This window comes from Rhinopithecus bieti, unplaced genomic scaffold (assembly GCF_001698545.2).
Source record: "Rhinopithecus bieti isolate Rb0 unplaced genomic scaffold, ASM169854v2 scaffold_33515, whole genome shotgun sequence".
In the NCBI taxonomy this organism is placed as follows: domain Eukaryota; kingdom Metazoa; phylum Chordata; class Mammalia; order Primates; family Cercopithecidae; genus Rhinopithecus; species Rhinopithecus bieti.
This window is the reverse complement of record NW_016814192.1, coordinates 231,576-243,310: the sequence shown is the minus strand read 5'-3', so window position 1 is coordinate 243,310 and position 11,735 is coordinate 231,576. Positions and strand designations below refer to the sequence as shown.

General features: G+C 38.1%; 1 protein-coding gene across 1 annotated transcript in view; it reads left to right on the top strand.

The window, feature by feature from the left end:
* ANKRD13C (ankyrin repeat domain 13C) overlaps positions 1-11,735 on the top strand; it is a 90,579-nt gene that overhangs the window by 21,647 nt on the left and 57,197 nt on the right. Inside the window, 1 exon segment of the mRNA XM_017849967.1 lies at positions 10,515-10,619. Within this exon segment, the coding sequence (XP_017705456.1) occupies positions 10,515-10,619 (105 nt within the window).

Below are 11,735 nucleotides of genomic sequence, written 5' to 3'. Positions count from 1 at the left end.
TGATCTGCCCATCTCAACCTCCCAAAGTGCTGGGATTACAGGCATGAGCGACCGCGCAGAACTTGTTTTTATTTTATTTTATTTTATTTTATTTTATTTTATTTATTTATTTATTTATTTTGAGACAGAGTTTCACTCTTATTGCCTAGGCTGGAGTGCAATGGTGCAATCTCGGCTCACCACAATCTCTGCCTCCCGGGTTCAAGTGATTCTCCTGCCTCAGCCTCCAGAGTAGCTGCGGTTATAGGCATGTGCCTCAACGCCTGGCTAATTTTGTATTTTTAGTAGAGGTGGGATTTTTCCATGTTGGTCAGGCTGGTCTTGAACTCCCGACCTCAGGTGATCCGCCCGCCTTGGCCTCTCAAAGTGCTGGGATTACAGGCATGAGCCACTGCGCCTGGCCTTTATTTTATTTTTGAAACATGGTCTCGCTCTGTTCCCCAGGCTGGAGTGCAATGATGCAGTCATGGGTCACTGTAGTCTTGAACTCCTGAACTCAAGTGATCCTCTTGCCTCAGCCTTCAGGGTGGCTGGGACTATAGGCACATGCCACCATGTCTGGCTAATTTTTTCATTTTATGTAGAGACAGGTTCTCCCTCTGTTGCCCTGGCTTGAACTTGTTTTGTTGAAAAACAAAGTTCTTTTGCTAGTTTGATTTTTAAGTCCAAATGTTTAAATGAAGCATATGATCTGCAGGGTAGTATAATTTTTATTTTAGAGACAGGGTCTTGCTCTGTTGCCCAGACTGGGGTGTAGCGGTGCGATCCTAGCTCACTGCAACTTCAAACTCCTGTGCTCAAGTGATCCTCTCGTCTCCAACCTCCCAAGTAGCAAGGACTAGAGAGGCACATGCCACCATACCTAACTAACTTTTAAATTTATTTTTATAAATGAGGTCTTGCTATGTTGCCCAGGCCATTCTCAAACTCCTGGCCTCAAGCAATCTTCCCTTCTGGGCCTCCCAGAGCACTGGGATTACGGATGTGAGTCACTGTGCCTGACCTTAATTTTTATTTTAATTCTATGAAATTGGTGATTCAAATCTGTATCTTCAATGTTATGGTTATGGCTTTTTTTTTCTTCTTCTTCTTCTTCTTTTTTTTTTTTTTAACAAGGAAGATTAACTAGAGTAACTTCTAAGTAAAGAGGTATTCATTAAAAGGCTACATATTAGAGAAACTCAAGAAGTAGGGACCAGCCAGGTCTCAGGAAGAGTGGGAACCAGGATGTTTGGAGGAATCAGTCATTCTCCTATCTATTTCCTTATCATCTTTCAATCTCTTATGGTGTGTCTGCTGTTCTGTATATCTGCAGTATTCTCCTTTTTCATGATTGACTTTTTCTGTTTACTGAAATTGAACAGACCAAAAAAATTCTTTTAGGATCCTAAGTTTTAGTGACTTTCTGGTTTCAGTGTTCACTGCTAACTAGACAGGTTTCTTAGATTCCCAAATTTCTGAGCAAAAAGTTTGATTGGTCTAGTTTATCTCAAGCCAAGCCACAGTGATGGGTGATGGCGGATTTATTAATTATCTGTCTTTAAGATAGGTATTTGCTTCTGTGAAATTAGTGTTAGCTAGACTGACTTGGGTGAGATTTGGGGGTAGGAGACGGAATCAGGAATACAGAGGAAGTATGTTTACTTTAGCAGAAATGTGCATAGGGCAGGCCATGATTGACATCTCTAGCAACCTTGGTGAAAATATGTCAGATATAGTCAGCTGAATTTGATCAATAAAAACTTACGCTTTTTTTTTCCCAAAGAACATTGGATTGAAACTTTAGAAAATAACTATAATTTATTATTTACAATATACCAGATGCTTTTCCTAGTACTTTACACGTATTTACTAATTTAACTCTTACAACAACCATGTGAGTGAAGTACTATTATTATCTCCATTTTATGGAAGAAAAACAGCCCCAAAACTTGCCTAGAGTCAAGTAGCCAAGTTTCAGTTTCAACTTGGGAGTGCCCGGCTCTAAAATCTGTTTTAATGGTGTATTGCTTTGCCCTCTTTTCCACTAAGAACCATTCAGAAAGGATATGGTGTATTATCAAAGTTGGCCAAGATGCAGCTTGCCAAATCTGATTGCTATTCTGGAATCCTTCCTAATTTAGCGCTTCAGTAGTTAATATGGATTTACCAGGATTTGAATGTGAAATGAAGCCTATCTGCCATCTCTGGTTTAGGGTTCTAATTTTATTTTATTTTTCCACTCAAATATATTCTGACAGAGGGTATTCTAATTTTAGATAGATGTACTATTATGCTTCATCATATGTTTATATCAGCCTGTTTTAAAATGTATTTCAGCCTGGCGTGGTGCTCACATCTGTAATCCTAGCACTTTGGGAGGCCGAGGCGGGCAGATCACTTGAGGTCAGGAGTTTGAGACAACCTGGGCACCGTGGCAAAACCCCATCTCTACTAAAAATACAAAAATTAGCTGGGCATGGTGGCACATGCCTGTAATCCCAGTTACTTGGGAGGTTGAGAAAGGAGAATCACTTGAACCCGGGAGGTGGAGGTTGCAGTGAGCCGAGATCATACCACAGCACTGCAGCCTGGACGACAGAGCGAGACTCCGTTTCAACAACAACAACAAATTAAAATATATTTTATAAAACATTAGTTTATTTGCATCCATTGAAGTACAGGAGAAAAACTACATTAGTTTCATGGGGTATTGAAAGGTATTTAGAAGAAAATAGAGTTTCCAGAGCAAATCAATTTGAAAAATATTAGGTAAATAAAAGTTAAAAAGTTTTCTTTGTTGTGGAACTTGTTAGAAATCTGATATGCTAATATGCATTGTAATGTTTCAAGTTGGGGCATGTGTTGGCCATAGTGGTCAGAGTTCCCCACAGTTATTTGATGTTTGCTCTTTTTCACAAGTATCTTGACAGACTAGAGTTCTGTGGGATGTATTTTGGGAAACACTTGGTTAGATGAGTCAGGATCTGCAAATAATGTTGGTATTTGTTGTTTCTGAATCCTTTTCAAATAGAGTAGACATAACCGATTACATACTGATCCATTAGCATTTTTCCAGTTATGCACCTTTTTTTTTGCTTTTTTTCTTATGATCTTTATGTATGTGTTTGTATAATTCTCTTTTTAAAATAACTCAAACAAACTTGAAATTCTATTTATATTTTTTATATTTGGTTGCACAAGAGTGAGATTGGAATATGTAGCAGAAAATAAAACATCTACTTTATACTTAGTGTTTCTTTTTTGTTTTTTGGGGGGGGGGTTGGAGTCTAACTCTGTTGCCTCGGCTGGACTGCAGTGGGATGATCTCGGCTCATTGCAACCTCTGCTGAGTTCAAGCCATTCTCCCACCTCAGCCTCCCTAGTAGTAGCTGGGATTACAGGCGTGCATTACCATGCCAGGCTATTTTTGTATTGTTAGTAGAGATGGGGTTTCACCATGTTGACCAGGCTGGTCTCGAACTCCTGACCTCAGGTGATTTACCCACCTCGGCCTCCCAAAGTGCTGAGATTACAGAGCCACCCCACCTGGCCTACTTAGTGTTCTATACATTGCTTTTACATTATATCATTGTTCAGCCTAGATAGTCTATTCCCTTTTATCTTGTTTTAAGATACACTGTACCTTTAGTGATTTCATTTAGTAGTAGCTGGGATTACAGGCGTGTGTTTCTATGCCCAGCTAATTTTTGTATTGTTAGTAAAGACAGGGTTTCTCCATGTTGGCCAGGCTGGTCTCGAACTTCTGACCTCAGGTGATTTACCCACCTTGGCCTCCCAAAGTGGAGATTACAGGTGCGAATCACCATGCCTGGCCTACTTAGTGTTCTATACATTGCTTTTACATTATATCATTGTTCAGCCTAGATAGTCTATTCTCTTTTATCTTCTTTTAAGATACACTGTACCTTTAGTGATTTCATTGTTGAAGGGCATGTTCTGTTTGTGTACTTGTCTATAAACACAACAAAATTTCCCAGGGCCTTCAAATAATATTTTGATTGAGGTAAAGAGAATCTTTTATACTTCTACATGCTTTCCTCCTCTCACGCATCCTAACCTACTGAATAACGTTAATTTTTCACCACAGAAACTGATTTTTTTCTGAATTTCTGAGTCCATTGACTAATATTAGTGATGTCACATGGGAAGTTATTGAACTGTGGATTTGGATGGAAATGAAGAAGAATATTATACTTAATTAAGGAAGGTTTCAGGAAGTTTTACGAGATGATGTAGAAAAAGTAATCTTTAATTCTTAACCTTTTGGTTGAAAACATCAGAGAAAGGTTTTCAAACCAGTTGCTGCAATTTTAATTCATTTTCAGTCTTTTTTGGATCTGCAATTTTTAATTTTTTTCCTAAAGTAACTTTAGAATTAATAAGGTTTCTCACTTTAATAACTCTAGATATTCTATTGTTTCCAACTGTCCTATTTTTCTCTCTCTCTTTTTTTTTTTTTTGAAACAGAGTCTTGCTGTGTTGTCCAGGCTGGAGTGCAGTGGTGTGATCTCGGCTCACTGCAAGCTCTGCCTCCTGGGTTCATGCCATTCTCCTGCCTTAGCCTCCCAAGTAGCTGGCTCTACAGGTGCCCGCCACCACGCCTGGCTAATTCTTTGTATTTTTTTTTTTAGTAGAGATGGGGTTTCACCGTGCTGGCCAGGATGGTCTTGATCTCCTGACCTCGTGATCCGCCCACCTTGGCCTCCCAAAGTGCTGGGATTACAGGCGTGAGCCATCGCGCCCAGCTAACTGTCCTATTTTTCTCATTGATTCTCTGTGTATTTGATCACTTTTATAGTTCTTACTTATTAATGTGTGATTTCTTTTTTTTTTTTTTTTTTTGGTTTATTTGTTTTTTGAGATGGAGTCTCACTCTGTCACCCAGCCTGGAGTTCAGTGGCATGATCTCTGCTCACTGCAACCTCCACCTCTCGGGTTCAAGTAGTTCTCCTACATCAGCCTCCTGAGTGGTTGGGATTACAGGTGCATGCCACCACGTGCGGCTAAGTTTTTTTATTTTTAGTGCAGACAGGGTTTTGCCATGTTGGCCAGACAAGTATCAAACCCCTTACCTCATGATCCGCCCACCTTGACCTCCCAAAGTGCTGGGATTATAGGCATGCGCCTCTGTTCCTGGTCTAAATGTGTGATTTCTATTACTCATAATTTGCGTTTTCCACAATCCTCGTCTTGACTTCTTCCTGGCACATTTATGCATTCTTTAAGCCTTAGTGCCTAATTGTTAACTACCTTCTTTTCTTATTATGCATTGTTAACATTACTGAGAGAAGACATTTGATTGATCTAATTTTTTTTTTTTGAGACGGAATCTTGTCCTGTCACCCAGGCTGGAGTGCGGTGGTGCGATATCGGCTCACTGCAACCTCTGCCCCCTGGTTTCAAACGATTCTCCTGCTTCCGCCTCCTGAGTAGCTGGGATTGCAGGTGTGTGCCACCACCCCTGGCTAATTTTTGTATGTTTAGTAGAGCTGGGGTTTCACCGTGTTGGTCAGGCTGGTCTCAAACTCCTGACCTCCTGATCTACCCACCTCAGCCTCCTGAAGTCCTGGGATTACAGGTGTGAGCCACTGCACCTGGCCACCAGTTCTTTTTTTTTTTTTTAAATTATAAGACTATGTCATAGGTTATTAGCATATCTATGAGTATCTGATTTTTTGTTAGTTGCTAATCTCTACTTCAGCTGAGTTGTGATTAGTGAGTGAAGGGCATCTATCTGTTCCGCTGGGTCTGTGGCATATCAGAAACATTGTTGACATGTCTAGGATAATATGTAAATCTTATATGAATTCTAAGGTATTGCTTTAGATATTGTTGTGCAACTTGCTTTTTAATATTTTTATATTATCTTTTTTTCTTTCTTTTTTTTTTTCTTTTTTTGAGACAGAGTCTCGCTTTGTTGCCCAGGCTGGTGTGCAGTGATGCAATCTTGGCTTACCACAACCTCTGCCTCCTGAGTTCAAGTGGTTCTCCTGCCTCAGCCTCCTGAGTAGCTGGGACTACAGGCATGCGCCACCACGCCCAGCTAATTTTTGTATTTTTAGTAGAGACGGGGTTTCACTATGTTGGCCAGGCTGGTCTCGAACTTGTGATCCACCCTCCTCAGCCTCCCAAAGTGCTGGGAGTACAGGTGTGAGCCGCCGCTCCTGGCCCATTTTTTTCTTTAATGACTTTTTTTGGTTACTAACACATGCATGTTGAAACAGTTGAAATCATACAATACATAGATTTAAAAAAGCATCATCTCTCTACTTTTTTTCCTGATGTAGTTAACATTTACTGCCTCATGGATATCCTTTCATATCATATGCTTTACTTACAACACAGACTTTGTCTTCATGGAAGTAGAATCCCTACAGATAGTACTTTGCCATATTTTTCTTTTCTTTCAAAAGTCTACCATGAAATAGCTATAGAAATTTGTAGATATCCTACATGTTTACATTCCCCTATACATGTATACATACAAACATATTTACAAAACCCAGTGCTTTTTTGGGAGATGGGTCCGTTTGTTTTCATTCTTTTTAAAAAAAAATTTTCTTTTTATCTTGGCCGTCATTCCCTCTTGTTGTTAATCCCCTTTCCAATAAACATGGTAACGCATGTTAAAACTTGCTAGATATTCTTATATACATTTCTGTATGCTTATTATTATATAGAAATATTTGTGCATGTGTCTGAACATACACATTCATGTGTGTAGTTTTTTACTCATTCTTTTTATTTAATTAATTAATTAATTAATTTATTTATTGAGTCAGAGTCTTGCTCTGTTGCCCAGGCTGGAGTGCAATGGCTCTATCTTGGCTCACTGAGACCTCTGCCTCCAGGGTTCAAGCGATTCTCCTGCCTCTGCCTCTGAGTAGCTGCGATTACAGGCGTGTGCCACCATACCTGGTTACTTTGTGTATTTTTAGTTGAGATGGGATTTCACCATGTTGGCCAGGCTGGTCTTGAACTCCCGACCTCAGGTGATCTGCCCACCTTGACCTCCCAAAGTGCTGGGATTATCGGTGTGAGTCACCGCACCTAGTCTTACTCATTGCTTTTTAAACAATGCAATCATTATATACTTTTGTGCTGAGCAGATGAATTGTATCACTTAGCAGTACACCGTGAAAATTCCTTTAACCCTGTTGGGATGGCTCTAATTGATTCCTTTTTTTGATTTATTTAATTCCTTTATCCTTCTCAATATTTTATTATAAAAAATTTTAAATATACCCCCAAAATTGAAAGATGATCACAACAAACACTCAAATACTTTCCGCATAGACTCAATAATTAACATTGTTTCATATTTTAATTTATCTTTGTATGTTTTATATATATAAATTTTTGTTGTTGTTGTTATTTGTTTGTTTTGTTTGTTTGTGTTTTTGAGCCAGAGTCTCACTCAGTGGCACGGTCTCGGCTCCCTGCAACCTCTGCCTTCTGGGTTCAAGCAGTTCTCCTGCCTCAGCCTCCGTAGTAGCTGGGATTACAGGCCAATGCCAACATGCCTAGCTAATTTTTTTGTATTTTAGTAGAGACAGGTTTCACCATGTTGGCCAGATTGGTCTCGAACTCCTGACCTCAGATGATCTGCCCCCCTCAGCCTCCCAAAGTGTTGGGATTACAGGTGTGAGCCAGTGCGCCTGGCCTGTATATATTGTTTTTGTTTTACCATTTGAAACCTAAATGTAGATATGCATTTTACTCCCAAATACTTCAGCATGCACCTCTAAGAATACAGACATTCTCCTTCATAACCACATTATCATTATCACACCAAGGAAAATTAATGATACCGTTAAAATATCGTGTCATACCCAATGCATATTGAGATTTCTCCAATTGTTCCCAGAATGTCATTTATAGGTTTTTTTTTATATTGAAACATGACCCTGTTGAGGGTCACTCATTGCATTTGGTTGTTATGTCTCATAATCTAGAGCAGTTTGTTCACCTTTTCCCCACCTTTGTGCCCAACTTTTTGAAAAGACTTGACCAGTTAACTTGTAGAACGTCCTTTCTCTCAGATTTGCCTGATCATTTTCTCTCCATGTTTCTTAACCTGTTCTTTATCCTTTGTTTTTTCTGTGAATTGAAAATTAGCTATAGAGGCTTTATTAGATTCAGGTTAAACATTTCTGGATAGAATATTTCATAGGTGAAATTAGGAACTTTACATATATCACACTGGAAACACACAATACCAGATTATTTCATTGTTAATTGCCACTAAGTTAGATAGTTTAAGTGATGATCTTCAAATATATCCATTGTAAAGGAACATTTTTCTGTTTATTATTAGTAAATATTCTTGGGACAATACTTTGGTTCCATGTGAATATCCTGTTTCCAGCATAAAGCTTTTTACCTACTGGCTTTAGCGTTCAATAAAGACCTTTGCCTAAACCAGTTACATGGGGTTTTATGTAAATTACATGGGTATTATGTTAAATTTTCTAATTTTATCATTTATTCTACATTTATTAGGTAGAATAAATGATTATTCTGTAAGTAAGAACTTACTGCCCTCCCTTTTATTTCTTGATGTTGTTATGGGCTTACCATTTTTTTTTTCAATGTGTTATAACTAGTTAGCCATTATTCTTTTTGATGCTAAATTTCCCAAATTTGGCTAACCATTCAAGCTAGCTTCTCTGTACTTTTAATATGACTCTAGTCTTAAAAAATGACTGTATATTATTACTGTAATGTAGATGCAACATGCCTATTATTGCCCTACTGTGGACATTCACTTTGTTTCCAATATAATTGCCATACAAACAACACTAAAATAAACATTCGTTTATTTTCTTATATACCTATTTATATATGTAGGTATATAAGAATACCTATATTCTTATATACTGTTACCAGATTGAAACACTGCTATGAAATTTCTGTATTTATTTTACCTTATTGTAATAAAGTTCCCTGCTAGTGTATTTATTTCTTCTATCACTAGGAATAGTGCTAAAGTAGTGCCATTTGTTCTCCACCTTAGCCAACCCACATTACACTGTCTTGACACTCTTACTTCTTTTAAAGCACTTATCATTATCTTGCATTATTTTTCTTTTCTAGTTATTAATTTACATGTTATATGCCAACATAGGAATTGCCCTCTTCGATAGCAATACCTTATCTAGTACCTGGTATTTAGAAATTGCATATAATGGACATTTGGTAAATATTTGCTGAATTATTGATTGAATGAATGGATGGATGGCTGTCTTTTTTTTTTTTTTTTTTTGAGAAAGAGTTTGGCTCTTGTTGCCCAGGCTGGAGTGCAATGGCAATCTCGGCTCACTGCAACCTCTGCCTCCCGGGTTCAAGCGATTCTCCTGCCTCAGCTTCCGGAGTAACTGGGATTACAGGCATGCACCACCATGCTCGGATAATTTTGTATTTTTAGTAGAGATGGTATTTCTCCATGTTGGTCAGGCTAGTCTGGAACTCCCAACCTCAGGTGATCGGCCCACTTCGGCCTCCCAAAGTTTTGGGATTACAGGCATGAGCTACCGCACATGGCGTGGGCCTCAGTTTTAACTTTTTTCCTGTTAAATAAACTTTTTATTTTATTTTAAGATGGAGTCTTGCTGTGTTACCCAGGGTGGAATATAGTGACGCAATCTCGGCTCACTGCAACTTCTGTCTCCCGGGTTCAAGCGATTCTCCTGCCTCAGCCTCCCAATTTGCCAGTACTATGGGCGCATACCACCATGCCTGGCTAATTTTTTGTATTTTTAGTAGAGACTGGGTTTCACCATGTTAGCCAGGATGGTCTCGATATCCTGACCTCGTGATCTGCCTGCATCGGCCTCCCAAAGTGCTGGCATTACAGGCATGAGCTGCTGCGCCCAGCCAACTTTTATTTTAATTAAAGAAAAAGTTTTCTCAACCTATAGAAAGGTCTATACCTTAGACTTCTTTTGATTATTTGAAAAACTATCTAGATTTGTCATTGTATCATAAGCCAAGTTTTGCCCCTTTTTTGAACATTTTCCAAACAATAAGAATTATAAAATTTGAAAATAAGTGTTTATAGGAAACATTACTGATTCTTTTGAAAGCACTTTTGTTTCTGAAATAAAAAATGAACTTTCTATTTGACATTATGGACATAAAAATCCTCTTTTGGGTTTTACTAGCTGATAGATATTTGCATGTAAATCTATCTTGAAGTTCTTGGGTTATCTTTTAGAGTATGAAAACATGAAAAAAATACTCGGGAACAATTATTAGGGAACATGATACCTTCTTTGCAGAGAGATCCAATTTACTTTTAGGTAGTAGAATGGATACTTTTTAAATCTAGGGATCTGAAATTACCTGGTTTAGTTAGATACACAGGAATTTTTCACATTACATAATTCTACATGTTACAGTGTTTATTTCATCTATTTATGTTAATTTGTTATATTAAGCTTTTATATATTTATATTTAGAGATTCTAAAAATTGCATGATGTTTGATATTATTACTACTTTATTTTGCAGAATGTGCCCATTTACTTTTGGCTCACAATGCTCCAGTCAAGGTGAAAAATGCTCAGGGATGGAGCCCTCTGGCGGAAGCCATCAGCTATGGAGATAGACAGATGAGTAAGTAATATGAATTACTGTTGTTGATGTATCTTCTAAAAATATGAAGTCATGCATTTGAAATATTCTTCATTCAATTTAACTTGCCATGATATGAACATTTGCAATTATATATAAACTTACATACGAATTATTTATGACTTAGGAACTTGAACATTGAGTGGTACACAGAAAGAATTGAGGAATCACGTTTAAAATCATGAATTTTTGTCTTTTGCAGCATTCTACCTACCTTACTGATGTTCTCTGATTTTTTTTTTATTCATCCATAATGCAGGACTTAAAAAAATTAATAACCTGACTGTCCTTTTTGGCAACTGCTTAATTATTTAGGCCATTATTGGAACTAAAAATAGTGTTACAATAGTTACCTGCTTTAGTTGGTAGGTATAGATTTTGCTGGAAGCAAGGAATAAGACTGTCTCTATTTTGTTTTAGTCATTAAAAGAGTATTTCCAAAACATGTCCTATTCTTTTTGATAATATGCTGAATGTTCAGTTATTCCACTCTCCCTCCTTCTACCCATAATTTTTTTCAACTTCACATACAGATCTTATTTTTGTCAAGTATATCTCAGTAGTGGAAAATTTTACAAAAGTTAATCTGGATGAATGGGAATATTATCTTGCTGATAATATTATCTTTATAGTTTTAGGCTGAAAATGATCAATTAAATCTAACTTTGTGGAAAGAAATAAAAAACATTGGGAGCTTTATTAAAGAAATGCACAATGTGGAACTCTCCTAGGATGTTACATAGATTCAGTCTTATTTTGATGCTATGTTTTGGGCTCTTCTGGGCACTTAAGATTTGCCAGGCTGGGCGTGGTGGCTCACGCCTGTAATCCCAGCACTTTTGGGAGGCCAAGGCCTCCTGAGGTCAGGAGTTCACCACCAGCCTGGCCAACATGGTGAAACCCTGTCTCCACTAAAAATACAAAAAAATAACTGGGCGTGGTGGTGGGCGCCTGTAATCTCAGCTACTCAGGAGGCTGAGGCAGGAGAATTGCTTGAGCCCAGGAGGTGGAGGTTGCAGTGAGCGGAGATCGCGCCATTGCACTCCAGCCCAGGCGACAAGAGCAAGACTCTGTCTCAAAAAAAAAAAAAAAGTGGCC